The sequence below is a fragment of the Dasypus novemcinctus genome, chromosome 12, assembly GCF_030445035.2.
Source record: "Dasypus novemcinctus isolate mDasNov1 chromosome 12, mDasNov1.1.hap2, whole genome shotgun sequence".
NCBI lineage: Eukaryota > Metazoa > Chordata > Mammalia > Cingulata > Dasypodidae > Dasypus > Dasypus novemcinctus.
In genome coordinates, this window is record NC_080684.1 from 12,762,429 (window position 1) to 12,786,927 (window position 24,499).

General features: G+C 38.9%; 1 protein-coding gene across 4 annotated transcripts in view; it reads right to left on the bottom strand.

Moving 5' to 3' along the window:
• The window catches only part of NELL2 (neural EGFL like 2), a 526,313-nt gene that overhangs the window by 14,063 nt on the left and 487,751 nt on the right, over positions 1-24,499 (bottom strand). For all 4 annotated transcript variants that reach the window (XM_004447896.5, XM_058307852.2, XM_004447895.4 and 1 more), the window contains 4 exons: positions 17,958-18,098; positions 3,823-4,016; positions 2,544-2,720; positions 684-908 (listed from right to left, as the gene is read on the bottom strand). In XM_004447896.5, the coding sequence (XP_004447953.2) occupies positions 684-908; positions 2,544-2,720; positions 3,823-4,016; positions 17,958-18,098 (737 nt within the window). The remainder of the gene's footprint in view (positions 1-683; positions 909-2,543; positions 2,721-3,822; positions 4,017-17,957; positions 18,099-24,499) is intronic.

Here is a 24,499-nt window from a genome sequence, read left to right on the forward strand (position 1 = left end):
TGCTTTCAACTGTCATTATCTACTATGAACTCTCTATATATGCTGTTTACTCTGTTTAAATTTTGCTCTCACTGAAATAAAAAGCACAATGCTCTATTTTCCTATGAGAACAAGGAGAAAAATGGAAAAGTCTTTATAACGATTTTTCTCCAACTGTAGGAATAATATATGGTAAACAATAGATCTCTAATTTTTCAACTCAATCTAACTGACCACAACAAACCAAGAAATATGCCCATTTTGTCATATCGATTTCCACTTTGGAAAATGTAATATAGCTACTTCATTGATAAACTCTACAGACTTCATAAGAGGACCAGATAAAAATCAATAAAATAATACTGTCTTGCATCGAGAAAGAAAAAAATGAGGTTTGTTGTAGATCTTTTACGATGCGTACAGATACATGAGTGTAATTTAAGTAGGCTGCTTTTATTCTGGTGTCATAAATAACTGATTGTTGGGGTTTCGGACCATGTCTCCTCGCTCTTCCTGAATCTGAATTAGAGGATGTTGTATGACAGTGAGCCGGGATACTGACAAAGCTGAGCGGTGCTACTTCTAACTGCTTGCACAATAAATAGAAAACAATGTTTCCCATTGTCCCAGGTAAGCTCATCAATGTTTATGAAACTTGAGTGCAGCTGGCAAAGAGCTTCCTACTTGAATTTAACGGGATTTACCTTACACTGGCAGAGACTGCACTCGGTGCCATGTTTGATCCAAGAGGACCCAGTGAAGCGAACCATATTCATTTCATCCAGGCAAGTTTTGGTGATGTCGTTGCGGATGGTGTCCGCCTGGCAAGGGTCGGTGACACAGCGCCGGCAGCACTCGTTCTCTGGCAGGACACTGAATTCACATTCCACCTCTGGGCAAGGCAAGGGCCAACAGTCGACTTCCCCCTGCTACAAGGAAAATGGAAAGGAATGACGAGAACAGAGGAGAAGGGAGGCAGAGAGGGAGCACAGCGTTTACTCAACACTCAACTTATTTGATGGCTATTTATACTCAGACCTTCAAAGCATGATTCCTGTAAGGAATTTACAAAAGCCCTATCAGAGCCATGAGATCTCTATTGCAGTTGGATTTTTTAAAACTATCTTCAAAGACAACAGAAGAACAACAATAAAACAAAGGCGTAAACCCTTTATTTTAAAACAATAAAATTTGCATGTCCCTGTCTTCCCCATGACAAAGGAGGATTATTTAATATGGAAGAGGTTTTTATTTAACTTTTTGCCTATGAGATGCATTTTTCCTTCTTTTGATCTTTTTTTCTACCTTCTCATTTATTCCCTTCTGCATAAAGTTTTATCCACTGACAAGAAAATAAACTGAAATATGATGGGAATCTGACATTTTTTTCTTTGTTCATTTATATATCAGTGTAGGAACCTGAAAACAGACAAACAGACTTAGGACCTGATTTCAGTTTTTTTATTCCACATGGGAAAATTGTGTGAATTGGATTTTTTTTTTTAAATGTATTTCCCACCTGTTTCCTATTTTCTTCATAATTCTAAATCTCATGGTTTTGGAGATGAAAGTAGCCTTCAGGCACAGAAACTGACCTTGCTCTACAAATCGATTTTTGGGTGGAAAGTATAAAAACGAAGTAACAAAAAAGCGCTGCCTTAAAAAAATCCTCACACAAATATAAAGGAAACTATTTGTAACTTTGAAAGTAGCATCTCTATGAAACTTTCTGCCGTAAAGACACATAGACCAATTTTCCTTGTCACTTATACTGCTAGAAGGGAACAAGAGATTTGGTCAAATGAAAAAAGCCTGGCATTTTCTTTATCATGAAGTCTTTTACTTTATTTTTTACTTATTGTTTCCACTAGAAGTTTCATAAAAATATATAGAAATTCAATTTCAACAAATATTTATAGCATATATGTATTAGGTACAGAAAGAAGGTTTCCATAATAATCTGTAGCAGAAAAAGCAAAAATGTGTGTGGGTATGTTTTTAAGACTGAGCATGATTGAAATGGGTTGACAAAAGTTCTGCCTGGGAAATATGATTACTTTTCAGAAATGTCATTTTCCATTCATGATTGTCTCTTAGTAATTTATGCCAGATTGGATGGGGAAGCTAAGGGAACCTTTTCTTCTTTGGAACAAGGAAATACTCCTGAAAGAGATACGCTCTCAGACAAAGAAAACACAACAGGGGCAAAATGCCTACCTCAGGAGATTCCTTCTTGGTCCCAATTACAAAGCCATCATCTCATCATTTTACAAGCTTTTTCTGTTTTTAAAGATTTATTATTTATTTATTTATCCCCTCCCCATCTCGTTGTTTTGCACTTGCTGTCTGTTCGGCTTCTTTTTAGGAGGAGCCGAAACCAAACCAAGGAACTCCAGTGGGAGGGAGGAGCCCAATGGCTTCAGCCACCTCTGCTTCCCTAAGCTTTTTCGAAACTGCCAATTCTATGACAAGTTATTGGGAACTGGAGGGTGGGAGAAGAGAAATGCTGCTTTCCTGTTTAGATTCTCTGCCTTAACTTCTCCCCTTCACGTGGCTACACTTACCAAGCAGCGGCACTGCTGGCAATTCTGGACCCAGGTGTCCCCACTGTTGTACAAGGTTTCCCCATTTTGATGGAGGCACTGACTGCTAAGCCTTGGGTCACACTCGGGACAGCAGAAAAGATCAACCGTGGGATTCTCGCAGTCACAGACCATCCGTCGACACATCACAAATCCATTCTTTGTGGGAAGAAAAACCAGCAGTTACCACAAACCTCATTTCTCACAATGCTAAAATCATATACATCTTAAACAGATATTTATTTGAAAGTTGAATTAATTCATAGAGTTTACCCAATATAATTAATTTTCTTTAAAGTTCCATTTTGTCACTAACATATAGAAGTTAACCAATGTTGACAACTTCTCTTATTTCCTACACGCTTTTCCTCAAATGACTTGCATGGGAGGAAATTTTCAAGAAAGAACAAGCATAAAATTTTACCCACTGAATGACTCTTATGTGTGTGTATATATGCATATACATATATATATATAAAAATATTTATGTATTCGTATATTGCATAGTAATTTGAATACAAACTATATTTTGTTTTGTATGAAATCGTATGCTTGTATTTGGGTAGTCAATAAGTTTTCTATCTTGCTAAGTTTCTGGAATCTTTAGGAACTTATATTTTTGTACAAATGCTCATTAATTTCCTTCATAAAAATCGAGTCCTGTGTATTTAGAATTATTTATTTAACTACAATTTAAATGTCTATGATGAATTTGGTGGACATACAACTGAAATATGGTTCAAACAGATAGTTTTCACTCTTAAGTCATAGGCCCATTCTGACTTCATTTATGCATTCATCCAAATCTTATATTTGACTATGGCACATTAGCATAGTCAGTAATAAAATTTTATCAACACCTGAATAAACACATTGAGGCAGATCCATACAATGGAATACTACTCAGCAATTAAAAAGAACAGATTTCTGATATATGTAACAATACAAATGAATCTCAAAATCATAATGCTGAGAGAAAGAAGCTAGCCACAAGAGAATATACGCTATATAATCCTATCTATACTAGGCTCTACAAAATAGCAATCTAGCTGATCCTGCTTGGAAGCAGTGGTTTCCTGCAGCTGGGAGAACAGGATTAACTAGCAAAGGACATAAGAGAGTACTTTGGATTGATGGAAATATTGTTATATTAATTGTGATGGTGGTTAAATGGATGTATACAGTTTTAAAATTTTTAAAACTTCCAATGTATGAAAATGATGCCTCAATAAAATTAATTAATTTTTATAGTTATACCAACCTGGCATGAGCACACAGAGCACCGGTCATTTTCCAACACCCAAATCTGACCGCTGTGTTTAATTTTTCCATCGTGTATGCAGTCCCCTGTGCAGTTCTTTCCGTGAGGACACCGGCAATCGTATCCACCATCCAAGTTAAAGCAAATGGTATCATTGGCACAGCTGTGCCTCCCGGTCCCACACTCGTCAATATCTACAGCCAAGCAAAAGCAGCACGTTAAGTGCTTAGAATATGCTCAGTTCAAACACTACAATCAGGGAAAGTTGTCTCTTGGCATCTAAATATTCAATCGTAAATTAATTTTCATCTTACTGGTGTGCATGCCTTAAATAAGAAATGCTGACTAAAGCGATTTCAGGGATCTGGGGTTTTCACAGGAAAATATTACCATGTTTCATTTGAAAAACGAGAAAACCTGGTCGACGGTTTCACCTTTCATATCTCTGTAAACACCATTAGGCTTTATCAAAGAGTTATATTTTTTTGAAAGGAAGACTATACCTCAATTTATCAAACAAAAACAGTTGGTGGTGAAATCTTAAAACTGTCTATGATGTTTAACAACCCCAGTGTTAAAATGGTGTTTACAGAAAGTCCTTTCTTAGTGGTTGATGGAATGTCAAGGGACCCCTGAGGCATTTTATTCAATTTCAAACCCCTTTCTCACCACCAGTACCCTACACGCAAGCCCTTTGCAGTGTTCTGCCTAGATACTCTTTCCTCACAGTTCAAGCAGTTTTATACCATCCTTAGACACTGCCCCTCATCCACGGAAGGGTAAGTGACCACGAGCAATTTCTATTTCCCTCACAGAGAGTCTCCTACATTTTACCTTTTCATTTCAGATTATTGTATTTTTCCTGGCCAACTGCCCATTCTTCACGCGACCTCACCTAGTCCCTGGAAATCACAGCCTTAGGCACTTCCATACAGATGAAAAGCAAACATATCTTGACCCCACAGATCAGGTCCATAAGAGGAGTTAAAATTCATTTTATTCATCCCCATAATTTAAAGGTCACAAGCCAAAATACATTTCAGAGATATTGCATGAGTGGGAATAAGCAGTTATTTCCCATTTCCTCTGTTCTCTGTGAGTAAAGGTCAAGAAAGAAAGAAATAATTAAATCATAACAGGGGAAGTGGATTAGAAAGAAGAAGGAATGTATAGCTTTTAATTAGGGGAACTGTAGATTGATTTTCTTTGAGGATCTTAAAGATAGAGTTTAGTAAATATCTTTCTTCAGTGGTTTGATTTCAACATTAAAGACTTGGAATAGTCAAGATTATATCTTAGCCATACTTATTCTTAAATACTGCAATTCTGTCATAAATGAATTCCTGAAAAATCAAATAAGCCATATCATATGCATTTTTCTCTTTTTACCTTGGTTTTTATTAGTTCCATCTTAATGAAACAAATGAACTGAGACAGTGGTTGAAAATGTTTTTATTGTAACTACAGGGAACCTTATTAGAGCTTGATTAGTCAAAGATAATACAGTTTATAATTATAGACTATGATAAAAAACAGAACTATTATCCAGTATGAGGATATTGTAAAACAAGGTATTTTAAAAGTATATTGGTTAGTACATATTTCTTTCTCATCAGAGAAAAATTTCCCTTTTTCTTGGAAGGGAAATTAAATTTTATAAATTGGCTTTATATTTGATCTATTCAGAATAATACGGTATATTTGATGAGTTAATCTTTATCTCTGTATCAGTTTGAGATTATTTTATGAATCCCCAAAAGAGAAAGACTATGTTTTTAAACTGATCTGTCCTTGTGGGTATCATACAGTATGACTGCATTAAATCCAGCTGAGGGTCCTTTGAGTAGATTACTTGACAAGAACATTTTTCATTGGACTATATCAGTGAAGCACGAGCTAGCTGGAGTCTCTACCCTCTGGCTGGGTCTGGCTGAGACACAAAGAGAGACAGACACGGACACAGATGACGGAAGCTGCCAAATTTGATTTGGCCTGGGACAGAAAGGACAAGTTTCACCCACAGCTGAGGTGCAAGGAGAGAAGACCCTGAGAGGCACAAGAGCTGAGGCCCTGGAAGAGATGAGTCATATGCCTGGTAGCCTCCAGCTGAGCCCAGGAAGAAGGCGGGGCCGCCGAGACTGCGAGGATGCGTGGTGAGAGGCAAGCCCCACGCCAGGCTGCCCTCGGCTCACCTCTGGGAGATGGCAGGTTCTGAAAGGGAAGACAGAGACTTCGGCAGAGATTGGTGGCCGGCTCGCTTCACCATGTGATAGCTAACTTTGGTGAGAAAGCACCTCTTATGGTGCCTTATGTTGGACTTTTCACCACCTTGGAACTGTAAGCTTTTACTCCAAATAAACCCCCTTTTAAAAGTAAGCCAGGGAACGGATGTAGCTCAAGTGGTTGAGTGCCTGCTTCCCATGTACGAGGTCCTGGGTTTGATCCCCAGTACTGCCTAAAAACAAACAAATAAATGAAAAAAAAAAATTCTCATTGGGGAGTGGATGTAGCTCAGTGGTTGAGTGGCTGCTTCCCACATATGAGGTTTTGGGTTCAATCCTCAGTATAGCCTAAAAAAAAAAAAGGGCAACCCATTTCTGGCACTTTGCTTCAGCAGTCTTTTGGGAAACTAAAACAATCTTTCACTGAATATTCTTATAATTAGGAATTATAATGAATAGGAAAAACATTAACCCTAGTTACCTGGTTTGTCTGACCACAAACTACAAATACCCCTTTTTTCAAAACTCTTTTAACATCCACTATAAAAACATTATCCCATAAATGGCAATGGCTAGATTTTTACAATCATTTCATTTTGCCTCACATTTAAAAATGAAAGCTCTGTATCATGTAATGCATTTTTTAAAAACAAAGACAGAGCATTTTTTTTATTTACTGCAGCAGACAAAGAAGATAATATGTCAAGGCACAAGAAGAATCTCTGTTTTTAAATTTCATTTATAAGAGAGAAATAGAATAAAAAGTTGCTCACAACGATGGTTTGCATGTACTTGCCATATCTGGAGAAATGTGTAGGCAGAAACATTATAATGGCCTAATTATGACTTTTTTGCTGTCCAGTGGGATTTGAATTAGTTTGAATTTATCTTCCCTTTCCTGCTTGTTATCTACACTTGGTTTCACAATGCAGAACCTCTTCCCAATTGACTGGTAGTATAGAATTGTGGAATTCATTTTTAAATGTAGCTTTAATATAAATACAATTCCCAAATTAAAAATACATAAAGGTATAAGTTAAGTTTTAGCCTGCTATGGTATAAAATACTGATCATTCCATTAGCGAGTAATTATTGAATAAATGATGTTGCTAAATCCATTGGCCAGAGCTCATTTTCCTTGATCTAGTGGCATTTGACAGAGTACACTCCCTCTCCTTGAAAAATTTTCTTTATTGCTTCCTATCATACTGGTAGCACTTTCCAAATCTTTCTTCTGCCTATACATTTCTCCAGGTAGGGCAATTATGAATTAGCCAAAGAGGAGGGGAAGAGCATTCTAGTCAGAGGAAAGGGTGTGTTTGAAGGCCTAGAGTTTAGTGTTACCAAAATGTGGTAGGGGCGGTGGACTTGGCCCAGTGGTTAGGGCGTCCGTATACCACATGGGAGGTCCGCAGTTCAAACACTGGGCCTCCTTGCCCACGTGGAGCTGGCCCATGTGCAGCGCTGATGCGCACAAGGAGTGCCCTGCCACGCAGGGGTGTCCCCACGTAAGGGAGCCCCACGCGCAAGGACTGCACCACGTAAGGAGAGTCGCCCAGCGCGAAAGAAAGTGCAGCCTGCCTAGGAATGGCGCTGCACACATGGAGAGCTGACACAACAAGATGAAGCAACAAAAGAAACACAGATTCCCATGCTGCTGACAACAACAGAAGCGGACAAAGAAGAAGATGCAAATAGACAACAGAGAACAGACAATGGGGGTGAAGGGGGGTAAGAGGAGAGAAATAAATAAATAAATCTTTAAAAAAAAAAGGATGTGGTAGGAGAAGAGAAAGCCAATAGCTGGACAGTCTAGAAAGAGAGCAAATTAGACTGCAGAGTAAGTTGCTATACAGTGCATACTGGGAACACAGACTCAACTACAACAGAGATTTTCAGCCAGTGACCACTTTATCACTTACATAGCACATAGGGTCCAAAAGAGCTGGGGTAGGGGCCTATCATGGCTGGTCCCACAGGAGGCTGTTTGGGTCAGGGTTGGTGGATGGTGGCTCTGCATACCCCACTTCTCAGAGATGAGGGACACATGTGCTGCCTGAGTGTTGGGTTTTTATACACCCCAGAGGGAGGGAACTCTACCACTAAGCAAAGACCATGCATCAAGCAAACTTTGTACAGAATTTCCTCCCATGTAAGCAGCTGGGGCTGCTTGTCCCAAATGTAAGTATACCTAACACCTGTAAGCAAAACCAAGCCTAAGAGGAAAAGGAGGGGAATGGAGTGGGTAGACGGGGTCTGGGAGCGAGTTTCTGAGTGTGGCTGAGACTTCCCTAGCAGAGATACAAAGTGAAGAGGTGTGCATGGCATAGGTAAAGGCCATGTAAAGAAATGTGCACTTTGCAATAAAGGCAATAAAATGCCATTTTAGGGAAATGAATAAATTAGAATCAGTTTTCCATTTTCAAAAGATTTTTTAACTTTATTTTGGAAAAAGGATTATGTGGATCAAAACTTGAAGTCAGGAACCAGCAAGATGGTGGTGGAGTGAGGAGCTCCTAGAGTCAGCTCCTGCTACAGGGCAATTAGTAAACACACAGAGCTCTCTGGAGCTAGCTGAAGCACCTGTTTGGGGGCTCCAGGAGACCAGAAGAGCATCCTGCAATGTCTTTGAAGGAGAGACTGCCCATCTGCAGAGAAGACTAGCAAGTAGAGGCTCCACACCCCGGAGGCCAGGGCCCATCCTCCACTGGAGGCACAAGCCACCTTGGGAGCTGTTTTGCTGCTGGAAAGCTCCACTTCCCCAAAACGGGGGAGGAAGAGATGGCTGGGCACCAATTTCAGCTATTGTTGAGAGAATTCAGTGGGCTACAGTATAATCCTAAGAACAGCTAAGATTTGAACCTGTCCAAGCCAGAAAGAGGCCAGGAGCTGCCATCTTAACTCCGTGCCTGGCATGAAGGGAAGCAGGGCAGACTGAGGATCCCAGTGCTGGGGGGGACCAGCTTCTTCCCATCCAGGTCATATTGCAGCTCTAGCCTAGGCCCCAATGCCACCTCCAGCAGGGAGGAAGCTGTGAGAACCTGTGTCAGCCTCTCTGGGAAATTACCAGCCAAGGGACAAGCTGTGGAGGCTGGTGATTGTCCTACTCTGGCGGCACGAGCTGCCCCAGGAGCTGCTCTGTGATGGGAATTGGAAGCTCCATTTCTCAGAAACAGGGGAGGAGGAGACAGTTGGCTCTGGTTTCGGCTACTGATTGGTAGACTTGGCTGCCTAAGAGATAACCCTGGGAACAGGGGGTGTGAATCAGCCCAAGTCAGAAAGAGACCAGAAGTGGCCATTCTGACTCCGCCACAGCTGGAGGGGAAGCCGGGCTGACTGAAACTCAGTGTCAGCAGGAACCAGCTTCTTTCAGGAAGATCAGCCTGCAGCCTACCTAGGCTTCAGCCTCACCTCTGGTGGGAAGGAGGCTGAGGAGCTCTGCACCAGTCTGTATAGGTAACTGCAGGTAACTTTGACTGCCATAGACTGAAAATCAGAAGTCTATCAGGGCAACTGCAGTCATCTTGGACCCGCACTGCATAGATTGCTGCCCACACCTGCAGCTCCATCCCTGCCCCAGGCAGGGGAGAAAGGGATGTGAAGCTTCATCAGTCTCTCTGGGCAACTACAGTCTAGGCCTGCATGTGGATTATTCCACACAGCTGTGACTCTGTCCCTAGCCCTGGCAGATGAGAAAGTTGGGAAGAAGCCTCATTGGTCCCTGGTGCAATGAGGGCAGCTTGAGCCTCCACAGCTTACAGCACCAACTACATGCTTGGCTCCTACTGCACAACCAGAAAGGGAGAAATGATAGGAAGCCCTAAACTAGAGAGAAAAACTGCACCTAGAATAAATACTCTAGTAAGTCACATGGGAAGACACCAATAAAATATTACAATCCACATGAAGAAACAGGAAGCTATGGCCCAGTTAAAGGAACAAGATAAGCTTCCAGGTGACAAAAAGGAGTTGAGACAATTAATCATAGATGTTCAAATAAATCTCCTAAATTAATTCAATGAGATGGCTGAAGAGATTATGGATATTAAGAAGACATTGGATGAGCACAAAGAAGAATCTGAAAGCATACATAGAAAAATAGCAAATCTTATGGGAATGAAAGGTGCAATCAATGAAATTTTTAAAAATTGGAATCATATAATAGCAGCTTTGAGGAGGCATAAGAAAGGATTGGTGAGTTTGAAGAAATGGCCTCTGAAAGTGAACGTACAAAAGAACAGATGAAGAAAAGAATGGAAAAAATTGAACAAGTTTTCATGGAACTAAATCACAGCAAAAGGCATGTGGACATACGTATCATGGGTGTTCCAGAAGGAGAAGAGAAGGAAAAAGGGGCAGAAAGAATATTTGAAGAAATAATGGTAGAAAATTTCCCAACCCTATTGAAGGAAATAGATATCCCTGTCCAAGAAGCACAACGTACTCCCATCTGAAAAAATCCAGATAGACCAACTCCAAGACACCTAATCATCAGAATGTCAAATGCCAAAGACAAAGAGAAAATTCTGAGAGCAGCAAGAGAAAAGCAATGCATAACATATAAGGGCAATCCAATAAGATTAAGTGCTGATTTCTCACGAGAAACCATGGAGGCAAGAGACAGTGGTCTGATATATTTAAGATATTACAAGAGAAAAACTTCCAGCCAAGAATCGTATATCAGCAAGACTGTCTTTCAAAAATGAGGGTGAAATTAGAATATTCACAGATAAACAGAAACTGAGAGAATTTCTAAGCAAGAGACCAAAAATTCAGGAAATACTAAAGGGTGTATTAGAATCTGAAAAGAAAAGACAGGAGAGAGGGGCCTGGAAGGGAGTCTAGAAATGAAGATTATTTCAATAAAAGTAAGTAAAAGTGTCAAAAGAGTGTTGAAAATAAAATATAACAGATAAAACTCAAATAGGAATAAACTTAACCAATGAGGTAAAGCACTTGTATTCAGAAAACTGCAACTCAATGTTAAAACAAATCAAAAAAGCCCTAAGTAACTGGAAGAACCTTCCATGCTCATGGATTAGAAGACTAAATATCATTAAGATGTCAATTCTACTCAAATTGATATACAGATTTTATGCAATCCCGATAAAAGTAACACCAGCATTAAAGAAAAAATTGAAAACAATCATTAAATTTATTTGGAAGGCTAAGGAGTCCTGAAAGCCAGAAACATCATAAAAAGGAAAAGTGAACACTCATCTCCAGACTTTAAATCAGAATACTTACCTATAGTGGTAAAAACAGCATTGTACTGGCCTCACCACAGACACAATAGAACAATGGAACCAAATTAATGGTTCAGAAACAGACCCTCACAGGTATGGTCAAGTGATTTTTGACTAGCCTGTCAAACTCAAACAGGTCAGGCAGAACAATCCATTCAACAAATGGTGCTTAAAAAATTGGACATCCAGAGCTGAAAGAAGGAAAAAGGACCCCTATCTCATACCTTTCCAAAAATTAACTCAAAATGGATCAAAAAACTAAAAATAAAAGCAAGAACCATAAAACTTCTAGAATAAATTATTGGAAAATATCTTCAAGACCTGGTGGTAGGTGGTGGATTCTTAAAGGAAATAAGAAGACTGAGGGGACTACTGATGTTTAAAGTATGTAGAAGTTTAATTAGCTTTACTGTAAAATTGTGGAAATGTATAGAGTGGATGGTAACACACCGTGAGTAACAGCTAGTTTATAAATGGGGATGTGACTGAATATGGTAGTCTTGTTATGTAAATGCCAATTGATAGAATACTTGAGAATAATCTGGAACTGGATAGCACAGTAAACCAAGAAGTGGGTGAGAATTGTGGTTGATGGTACAGATACAAGAGTGTCCTTTGTGAGCTAGAACAAATGTATATCACTACTGCAGGGTGTTGGAAATGTGGAGAAGCATGGGAAAAATACAGCTGGAGTGACCTATGGACTGTGGTTAGTAGTAATAATATAATATAGTGATGTAGTGTGTTGATACTGAGGCAGTATGGAAAATATGACCCAAATTTACACTATGGACATGGTAACAATCAGATGATATTATTTTATCTGTAGCAAATGACACACCACATTGTGGTGTGTTGATGGAGGGATGTTGTTTGGGAATTTTGCTCATGTGCATGATTGTTTTATAAGTTTACAACTTTTTTTTTTTTACAATTTTAAAATTTTAAATAAAAAATATATTTAAAAAAAATAATAGGGTGGGTTAGGGGAAAAACACACCAAATGTAAGATAAGGACTATGATTAGTAGTCAGATTTTGACAGTATTCTTTCATAATTTGTAACAAACGTCTCATGACAATGCAAGGTATTGGTGGAGGGTTGATATAGGGGACCCCTGTATGATATTATGCATGTTTGCCTTGAAAGTTCACAACTTTTACTATACACTTGTTTATGTATGTTCATATATAAATGATATAAAGATAATAATAATTGGATTGGTTAGGGGCAAACTACTTTGTTTAGTAGTAATATTTTGACAATGCTCTTTAATCAATAGTTAAAAAAGTTTAAAAACAATGCAAGTTATTGGTGGTAGGGCGAGATGTTATATATGTTTGTATGATGTTATATATGTTTGGTTTGTAAGTTCACAACTATTATACATTTACTGTTTATGTATGTTTATGTATGAGTGATATATTTCAATAAATTAAAAAAACAAACAAAAACGAACAAACAAAAAACAAAAAAACCTTGAAGCCAGGAAATCAATTATAGGCTGTATCAGTAGTTCAGGTGAAAGATGATCATCTAATAAAGGCAAACACTTATATATTACTTGGTATGTATGAGACTCTAAGCACTTTTTAATATAATTTCTCATTTAATCCTCACAACAACCTTTCTAGGTACAATTATTACCCGCATTTTATAGATCTCCATTTCATAGATCATAGAAATGTTGCATAACTTTCCCAAGGCCACACAGGCAGTGAGGTGTGGAGCCCAGATGGGAACCCAAAAATTAGTCCTTGCTCTTAAGCACAGTGTTGTACTGGATGGGGTTGGATAGAAAGAGAGAAAGAAGACAGACTGCCCAAGACTTAGTGATTCCCCTGTTTCAATGAGGAGGGAAATGATTTCTGGCTTGGAAAATCTAGTTGATGATTTTTACAGAAAGAGAACTTTATAGAGCTTAAAGATCATTCAGAAATTAAAGCAATAAAGGGAAATACAGATAAGAAAAGATTCTTATGTGGAAAAATAATAAAATCCTGGGATTTATTCCCAGAGAGAGACAACTTTTCAGGCACAGAAGAAATTATGGTATGGATTGGGAAAATGATACTCTGGCATGTTACCTGGGGATTAAATATCTATACCTCTGAGATAAATGGATGACAAAATAACACACAATTTGTATAAATGTAGCTTATAAACAGATATTTTGTGCAGTACATAACTGTATTCTAAAAAGTAGTGAAGTAGTGCGTGGTCATCAAATATGAATCTTACACTTCAAAATAATTGTATACCTACTGCCATGGTTTTGTCCATTTTGAAATGTTGTGGGTTTTTTTGGGCAACAGAAAAATGGCACCTGCTCAGATATAATCATCTCTTAAAACTGCATCCTTCTAAATACTAATATTTCAATTCTACAAATCTTTGAAATTGCAATGCATGGACAGTTTAGTCTTTTATTATAGGTAGGTTCATTTAAGAGAATCTTGGAGAGTATGTTGTGTTCTGAAAGGGTAGATTTTTTCTGATAATATTTATAACTTCTATTGGTAGACAATGGTAGAATCATCTCCAGGACTGTAATTTTTTAAAAGTAAGAATTTCTACTGTTTTTGTGGTATATCCTTAAAAAGCCTCCTCTGTGTAGGGTTCTCATAGAATCCTTCAATTCCCTAGCTTAATATTTAGCATGTGTTATTTTAATGGCTAGTTTTCATTGTCCTAGTTACTTCTTGTACTTCATAGTCATGAATAAACTGATGAAGTTTTCTCCTATTTACATGTTATATATCTGCTGCTAACATATTCAATTTTGGGTAGAAGGAGATAGTGATTACTTACTTCTGATGAAAAGATTATCTAAGTATCAATTTATGTAGCATCCATTTCAATCTTTTCAATGAGGCAAATACATTTATCATCTGCTATATGTCAGGCACTGGAGACATGGTGGCTGACAAGCACATACAACCCATGATTGGTGGAGCGTAAATTCTAATAAGAAGATAATAAGCAAGTAAACAAATATCTACTAGAATTTCAGAAGAATTTGTAATTTACATGAAAAGTGAAATAGTAAGTGCATGGAATGTGAGGGGTGGAAGGCTATTTTAAATCAGATGTCCAAGAGATGTATTTGAGAGGAACTTTAAACTGAATGAAAAAAGAATTACGCCAATATCTGGAGAAGGGCATGCCAGACAAAAGTGGCAACACATTCAGAGAGAATCAGTGTGATGTATTTGAGAAAGAGCAAGAAAGCCAAGGACCACCTCATACAGTCACTTGTCAGGGTTTGCATTTTAATCTGAGACGAAAATGCTCCATGAGTTTGAAAAGAGTATGAATAACACGCTCTGGCTTCCGTTTTAGAAGGATCATTCCTGGTGCTATAGAAAAAAAAATAGACTGTAGGGGAGTTAAGAGTAGAAGTCGGAAGACCAATTTGGAAGCTGCTATAGTAGTTCAGGCAAAAGACAATGTGGGCTTAGAGCAAGATGGTAAGAGTAGAGGTGGTGAGAGATGGTCGAATTTGGAATGCATTTTGAAAGTCGAACCTGCAAGACTTGTTAATGTATTGGAAGTAAAGTGTGAGGAACAGAAAGAAAGAAAAAAATGACTACTAGATCTTGGTCTAGGCAACTCTATTTAGGAACCTGTAGGATTTAAAGAACAAAACAAAAGCTCTGTTTTAGTCCTATTAAGTTTAAATGGCCTATTAGAAATCCAAATTGAGATGTAGGCAACTAGATATATGAATCTGGAGCTAGGGAAGAGGTTTGAGTTAGGAATGTAAATTTAGGAATCCAGGACAAACAGGCAGCATTTTAAATCATAGAACTAGTTGATTTAGAGATTGAATGGAAAAGATCGAATCCCTGGGCTCTTGTCTTGGGTGCTTATTCCCTCTTGGACTGCACACTCTGGGGGAATTGGCTCCCACGTCTTGAGGCAGTCCAGGGGAGTGGCCCAGGTGCTGAGGTCCTGAGGCTGGCCAACAACCACAGGGGTAAGCCTGGAAGCAGAATTTACAGGAGGCTTCAAGATGAAACCTCAGCCCCAGCTGAGCACTGGACTGCAACGTCTTGAGAGATCTTAAGCCAGACACACCCAACTAAGCTGCTCCAAGGTTCTTGATCCATAAAAACGATTAGACAATAAATGATTGTTATTTTTATCTGCCAAATGTTGTGGTAATTTGTTATGCATCAATAGATAAGTAATACAGCTCTCTTGGGAACTGTGGCCATAAATTTAATATAAGCTAGTCAGTGAAGGTATAAATTTAAAGCAAGATAATCAGCAGAGGCATGTGCTTCTCTTTTATTCACATTCATAATGCCCAGAAAAAGATGTGCAAGGAAACCAACCAGAATTAAACACAAGTTACCTCTTGAGGAGAAGTGGAAGGGATAGGGAAAGAGGCACATGAAATGAAGATGGAGTTTCAGCTTTACTCTCTATATTTCTGTATGATTTGAACTATTTATAATCAGCTTATTTTCATTCTTTGTACCTAGCTTTTTTTTGGAAGGTTAATTTTATTTATTTATTTCTCCCCACCCACTTGTTTTTCACATGCTGTGCCTGTTGTCTTCCTTGTTTCTTTAGGAGGCACAGGGAGCTGAACCTGGGAACTCTGATGTGGGGGACAGGCACCTAATTGATTGAGCCACCTTTGCTCCCTGCTTTGTTGTGTCTCTCATTATGCTTTTTCCTCTCTGCATCTCTTGTTGTGTCATTTTGTATCAGCTCGCCGTGCTTGCTTGTCGCATTAGCTCACTGTTTTCTTTAGGAGGCACCAGGAAACTCTGCCCTCTCCTTTTGTTGTGTCTCTCAATATGTTTTTTCTTCTTGTGTCAGCTTGACATGCCTGCTCGTCATGCCAGCTCACTCTCTTCTTTAGGAAGCACTGAGATCCAAACCAGCAACCTCCCATGTGGTAGGTGGGAACCCAGTCGCCTGAGCCACATCGGTTTCCCTGGGTATAGCTTTGTAAAAAGATGATTTGAAAAACAAAAAAATAGTTTGGAAGACTTCTTCACTATAAGCAAAGAAGCCTACCCATACTGTTTGATCTGCCTCCACAACTGCAATGTATGGCTCCTGGCATTTCCTCCAGGGCTCGGAGAATTCATCCTGGAAACTTCACAGTGAGTGAAGCCCTCAGACCACAGTGTAGTGGCAATCAGAAAATATCAGGTTTTAGCCCCTGGTACTTTAACAACCCTGCCATTCCTATGTGAAAATTCAGGTGGGTCTCCACCAAGGGGCCAGAGCTTTGTGGTTCAGATTCTGACGTCTCTGCTACAGGCAAAGCGCCTAGAGCCTTGGCATCCGTCACCAAGTCTGTTTTACTTTTCCTTGTGTCAAAACTCTTTGAGGCCCAAGGAGAAAAGACATCTTATCATTCAGGTGTCAAGTACGGTTAAGCTAGATTCCCAAAGGTTTTCATTGCCTGCCATTTAAGACACTTTACTCTCTTAGGATGTTACCTCTATGAAGGTATAAACATAAATGGAGAAAACAATGAGTCCTTGAGTTTTGTTTTCTTTCCATTTTTGTGCCAAGACTTCCAATGGCAAACCCTTTTGTGTGGGTGGTTTCCCTGACAATTATTCTCTTGGCTCTGCTTCCTCTGCCCACTTTCTAAAAATTTTGCTGCATAATAGAGAGCATAGATGTACACAGTTGTTTAATAGTTAACCAACTAAAAATAACCCAAAATTAATGGTAAAAGATTTAATATAATCTGCTTGAATTGTCTGCTCCTATTATATTGAAAACTACTTGAAGGCAGAGACCATATCTCCTTTTTAAAAGATTTATTTATTTATTCCCGCCCCCCTGCCCCACTTGTCTGTTCTCCATGTCTATTTGCTGCGTGTGCTTCTGTTGTTGTCAGCGGCACGGGAATCTGTGTTTCTTTTTGTTGCATCATCTTGTTGTGTCAGCTCTCCATGTGTGCAGCGCCATTCCTGGGCAGGCTGCACTTTCCTTCGCGCTGGGCGGCTCTCCTTATGGGCGCACTCCTTGCGCTTGGGGCTCCCCTACGTGGGGACACCCCTGCGTGGCAGGGCACTCCTTGCGCGCATCAGCACTGCGCATGGGCCAGTTGTACACGGGTCAAGGAGGCCCGGGGTTTGAACCACGGACCTCCCGTGTGGTAGACGGACGCCCTAACCACTGGGCCAAGTCCGCTACCCCCATATCTTTTTTATACAACATTCAATATTTACTAAACATCTCCTACTTTCCCAGGCAAGTGCTCTGCTCAAATATCTCTGAGTAGCACATATTATGTATGTTACCCGTGACCATATTATATTTCCCGTGTCCCCATTTTTCCTCTATTTTGCTTTCTCACTTATTTTTTTTTCTACCTGTATGCATATCAGATTTTTATTTGCTGGCACTGGGAAAAAAATGCGATTCAAAGGTTCACTCATTCAAAAAAAAAGCCTTCAACAGTTGCAAGTACGCACAGAAAATTTGCTTAGTGTCACAAACTTTATCTAAAAATCAACTACTTATCACAATTAACAAGCACAGCTTAGATGTTGACATGGTTTCAATAACTGTTGGGTTAACACGACAAAAATTAGCAATAAATTTAGCATTTAGCTGAATGTCTACTGTTTACATCTTACTCTAGATTCCCCAAGTTCTTTAACTCTGGGTCTTTTTTTGTACTGACCTTCACATGATTCTCCACTGGGTGAAAACATCCCATTGTCATGGTAGCCGTCTCTGCACTCACAGTGGTACCAGCCAGGGAGGTTAATGCAGCTGGCACGGCTGTCACACTGAACAAAGCCGTCAGAACATTCATCAATATCTGTTTGGAAAAGAAAACGTAAATGGGGTTACACAGTTGCTCCTTTGTTTCCTCACAGTAGCTACAAGGTTACCGAAAATTTTAAGGCCAGCAAATCCTTAAAACTGAGAACATACAAAATCAAGAAAGTCCACTTAGTTGTTAAGAGCTATGTGGTAAGAACGAAAAGGTATTAGGAATAGAGGAAACAGAGAGAAGTCTTCTCTGTGGCAGAAGTCATTCAACTGCAGAAAACAGAAAGAAACATCTGTGATAGTCCTTAGTGCTGCTCACCAAATATTTCCAGCTCTTTTGGAAACAAGCTAAGATTGCAGCTACCTGGTCACTTCAAGTTAAGTGTGGCCATGTGACTTGCTAATTAGGGCAGGATTTGGGACACTGGTAGGCACAGCCTTTAGAAGAGTCATATGGTCCCCATCACAGCAAGTTTCAGAGGCTGAGGACTGCACTTCCTGAGTTCCTGGGGGAGGATGAGGTGGAGCGCATTCCTCACCTACCTGGGATGGACACAGAGGGCAAGCAGGAGATAAACCTTCGCGACTTTAAGCCACTGAGACAGTTTTTAACGGCCATCAGTACAATCTATCTCAACCCAATACACCTTCATCTCTAATATACGGCAATAGCAGCTTCAACTTGCTTCATACTTTCAAAAATATATACCATTTAGGCCACTTTTTAATGTGTCTCATATATATTACCTCACAGTATATAGTGCTAAGTAGGTAACCTATGGACACATGCAAAAATGAAGGTAAAAGGATATCATGGGATTTAACTAAGGTCCTCTAAAAGTTCACAGTTGTCTTTCAGGTGTGTGTTCCTTCATGCAAGTAAACCCAGGATGAAATTGGCAAAAGTTCTGCCCAATGCATAGCTTTGTATATTGAGACTCAGATATTTCCTTCAGAGGCTTATTACTCTTCCCAAATGATACAGCCCTATATACTTTGTTCAGTTTGCTGAATGGCGGAAACGTCCAACCCCAACCAAGAGGGCAAAAGAATCCCAAGCATTTCCTTACATGGTACCCCCTTCTTGCTCATACACCTTATGATTTTCTGGGTGCTTTGGGTTCATTCAGACCCTGCTACATTATCTGATGACTCAACTCTGATATGGCTGCCAAAAGCATTCAACAGGCACTGCCCCGCCTCCATCTCTAAAGCCGCCAGCCACCCTTGAAGATTCCCCCTGCCAGGGCAGGGTCCTGTCCTTGCGTGTATGCTTCCCATGCTGGGGCATATTCCCTGCTGCAGTGACACACACAGCGACAACCTTCGTGCTGAAGGCAAGACACGCTGCTTACTGGAGTCGTCTACCCTGAGACAGTCCACATCGTTGGGCAGAATTCACCTCTTTCCACTTCAGGCTCTTCCTGGAGTCAGATTCTGCCTCCAAGTTCCTGGAAGCACATATTCTATGTTTTGTTTTGTTTTTTAATTTTATCTTTTCTGATGTTCAATTTAGAAAAAAGCAGATGAATAATGGATAAATATTTTAAAAGAGAAATAAACCACCACTCATTTGCTTCATTTTAAAAAAAGATTTATTTATTTATCTATCCATCTATTTATTTATTTATTTCTCTCCCCTTCCCCGCCCCTCCCGCCTGTTGTCTGCTCTCTGTGTCCATTTGCTGTGTGTTCTTCTCTGTTCACTTGTATTCTTGTCAGCAGCACTGGGAATCTGTGTTTCTTTTTGTTGCGTCATCTTGCTGCATCAGCTCTCCATGTGTGCGGCACCACTCCTGGGCAGGCTGCACTTTTGCACTGGGCGGCTCTCCTTACAGGGTACACTCCTTGCTCATGGGGCTCCCCTATGTGGGGGACACCCCTGCATGGCAGGGCACTCCTTGTGCACATCAGCACTGCACGTGGGCCAGCTCATCACATGGGTGAGGAGGCCCTGGGTTTGAACCCTGGAGCTCTCATGTGGTAGGAAGATGCACTATCCATTGAGCCAAATCTGCTTCCCTCATTTGCTTCTTGATAAGCCCTAAGATCCTTCAGTAAAATTATGCAAACTGTTCTCTCAGATTAGGGAATAGGCCAAAAGAGAAATATTTGATGCCACTGCAACATTTCAATATTATTTCTTAACTATGAGTGGTTTTTCCATTGTGGTTTCCCTTCTTAAAAGTCAATTCCTACTGTCAGTATTTCCTACTCTCAAAATAATTGTTAGCTGCCAAATCACCTAACCATTGGCTTCCTGACACATGGCTGATATGGACTGCTTCCATCTACTAAAGACTCATAGGTTTTAGGAAACAGCCGATTTGTGTTTCAGGGGCCTCTCTAACTGATGAACCTCTGATTATAAATGGGTCCAGAACGTTACGCTCATTTCAGCTTTATACAGTCTTTTCTTCTTATTCAAATGATGCAGAAAATTGATTATGTCATTTCTTAAGTGCATGGACAAAAGTAAACAGGTTGGGATGTAAGTCTTAGTAGTGAGTTTTATTGGAAGAAAGCCATGGAACAATTAAAATCTGTCATTTTAGAAGGGTTTGGTCATTAGGGTTGGTAATTTAAATGTAACTATTATGGAACAGAGCCTTTTCCATCTAAACAACTTTCCCTATATATACTTAGCCTTATATTTGATTTTTTTCTTCTTGCTTTAACACAGTTTTAGTGTTACTTCTGACCCATGACATAAATACATATTTCAATTGTTACTCCTTACTTCTTTTCTCTCTTTTCACTTCTTTTCCAATCATCAGGCCCATTCCTGTACTGACTCATCCTCGTCTGTGTTTATATTATAGCAACCTTCCTTGATTTGTAGGCATACTCATTAAAGTTTAATAGAAATGCAAGGGCATTATATTACATAGTGTTTTGAAGACAGGATATAAACACATCTGAAAATGTATTTTCACATGTGATTTGAGCATATTTCTTTAATTATTATTACTAGGTAATATCTTAGAAGACGGATATGCAGATATCTGCAGCATTCATTAATTTACCATTCAACATTGACTGAGTACCTGTTATGTGACAGGCACTGAGCCCTGAGAGATAAGGCTGTAGAAGACAAGCAGTTTCTGCCCTCCCTGAGTTTATCATCTATTTACATTGGGCTTTGTTTTAAGAAAATTAAATTTATGAAAATCTGAACCTGTAATAAAATAAAACAGTGTTTTCCAGCATGTGATATATCAGCCACTAGGGGTATGGGACAAGATTTTAGATGATATTGGGCAAATACTTTTTTTTTCTAAGTTATTTCCATTTAGACCAAGTGATACTAATAGCACAAAGTGAAGTTGTACTTAAATTTAAAAAGTGAGAGGAATTATAGAAACAATGTTAAGTAAATATTGGTGTAATTGATATATGAATAAGACTAAAATTACATAGTTCATGCCCAAATGATTGAAGGTTTGGAAACACAAATGTACAGTTTGGTGCGATTATCCACATTACAGAAGGATTTTCTGAGTAATTGCTTATGTATTGAAATGACTTAGTTCACCTAAAATAGGATTCAATTTATAAAAGATGTAAGAACAGGTGCATATGCACAAATGTAGACATATGTCATGGCTCAATATTACATACTCACTAACAGGTAGGATAGGGAAGGGAAACTAGCCAAATAACGTATATTACTTCATTTTATATTTTTGTTTTCCTGCTAATTTTCATTAGTTTTTGTGAATTTTTCTGCTTTGGTTAGAGTCTTTAGAAAATGAAAGTGTGCTTGAACTGCTAAAATTTGCATTTCCCACCAGAAGGTGTGATGGTTAGGCTAATGTGTCAACTCAGCCAGGTAATTGTTTCCAGTTGTTTGGTCAAGCAAGCACTGGGCTATTTGTAATACAGGGACATTTATGGACTTTAGTTATTAGTGAGTTTACTGCAAAGGTGGCCGTTTATATCTACGCACAACCAGGGAGATTGCTGTTAGCAATGAGTGACCTTTTTATCCAAAGAGCTGAATGCCTTAAAGGGGAAGTGATTTCAGCATTCAGAGAGATTTCCAGCTTGCCTTCGTTCAGCCAATGTCTCCTGGGAACTCATCAACATATCCTGGTTTGCGGCCTGCCTGTGGAATCTGGACTTGTGCATCCCCATGGTCACGTGACAGAATTTTATAAAATCTCTTACTATTTACAGATATCTCCTGTTGATTCTGTTTCCCTAGAGAACCCTGACTAATGCAGTAAGTTAGAACCAAACTCTGTATTACCTAAATGAGTTAGATACACAGAGAACAGCAGGCCTAGGAAAGGAAAGTGTTATCATTTCATTTCATGTAAGAACTACCAAGTTTGAACAAATTATTTTCCCAACTGAATAAAAATATTTAAAAAGATTAGTACAGAATGGATAGGTTCTTATGATATAGTCTTGATTATAAGAGCCTTAATTTTATATTCTATAGGGACATTATATAAAAAAACTAAAAATAATTTTTTTGGAAATCTATGATTTCATTATATACTGTCTTAGAAAGGTACTAGTTCCTGGTTGCTTAGTGATGGTATGAAGATGCTGTACCAAAGCACAGAAAATAGACCATCTAAAAAACTTTTAGCCATCCAAAAGAGTCATGAATAGTAGTCATATTCCAGGGACTTGAATCCAGTTAAATAATAAAAATGAAAGGCACTGTTAAGGATAGATTTTCTTTAAAAGTAGATACGTTTGAGGCAGTCATTAAAAAATAAAACAATAAGCAAAAAACAAGAAAGTCTTCAGATATAGCAACCTGAAATTGGCTTTTGCCGCCAGCTTTTTTTTAAGCAAATTTTTTATTCTTTTTCTTTTAAAAGATACATAGATCACACAAAATGTTACACTAAAAAAATATAAGAGGTTACCACATACCCCACCCCCCACTCCCCCACTCCTCCTACATCAACAAACTCTTCCATCATTGTGGCACATTTCACTGCATTTGGTGAATACATGTTGGAGCACTGCTGCGCCGCATGGATTATAGTTTACATTGTAATTTACACTCTCCCTCATCAGCTTTTAAAGGGTCATTTTAGAAAATGACGGATTATTTTCTTGGTATGATGAAATGTAGTTATAGAATGAGACACACAGGATGTCACCTATTTCTCATACATAGTAGCAGTTTTGTCACAAAACAATATAGCTAAAAACAATAAAAAATGTGCAAAAATCTAGAACCATCCATATCCAAAGTAGATCCTAACTATTACTTTAACCTTATCCCTATTAAATAAGAGAAAAATGATTAGTTGCTGCTCAAGTATTATGTACAAAGAAAAAAAGAAAGCCACATTTTTTTAAAGGCAAAGTCAAATGATAAGAGGACATCATTCATATGGTTTATCATTAATAAAAAAATGATATCATTTCTCATAAAAATAGTACTTGGTCTATTTATATCACCATCCTATGCACTGGTGGTTAAATTATATTGATAAACAGCAGGCAATTAAAGATCCTGAAAACAATTAATCAACTCCTGATTACACACATGTGGGCTATTTGCTTCTAGATTATCTGCAACATTTTTTTTTTCAATAGCAAGGTCATTTCCCTTGCCTTTTGTTGAGCTTCCCAACATTTAGTTGTAGAGTGCTCAAGCAATACAAACTCATTTGAGCATATATTATTTTTAATAAACTATGCCAAGTTTGGGAATAAAATATTGTCTAAGATTTTATTTAAGAGATTTTCTCATATGAATGTTTTGAAAATACAGTATGACAATATATGTAAAGACACTTTGAAAACCATAAAATGCTCTGAAAAATTTGCAGATTTAGTGCAAATTGTTTTGATCACCTCATTACTTTATCACAGTTCATGAGTAGGAAGTTAAAGTGGCTCTTAAAAAAAAATAAGTGGGAGTGGACGTGGCTCAAGCAATTGGGTGCCTGACACCCACATGGGAGGTCCTGGGTTCAGTTCTTGGTGCCTCCTAAAGAAGATGAGCAGACAACAAGCAGACAGATGAGGGAGCCAAGGGGTGGGGTGGGGTGGGGGTGGGGGAATAAAAAATAGAAAAAGAATAGGTAAAATGTCTTCATTGTATCCTATTTTTTAAAATAATTTTTTAAAATATTTATTTTTATTTATTCCCCCTCTCGTCTGTGCTTGCTGTCTGCTCTCTCTCTGTTCGTTGTGTGCTTGTCTTATTTTTAGGAGGCATTGGGAACTGAACCCGGGACCTCCCATGTGGGAGGGAGGAACCCAATGGCTTGAGCAACCTCTGCTCCCGCCTGTAGTGTCTCTCATTGTGTTTCCTCGTTGTGTCTCCTTCTTGGATCATCTCATTACATCATCTTGTTGTGTCAGCTCACCATGCCAGCCATTGCATCAGCTCACTGTCTTACTCATCTTCTTTAGAAGGCCCTAGGAACCAAACCTGGGACTTCCCATGTGGTAGGCAGGTGCCCAACT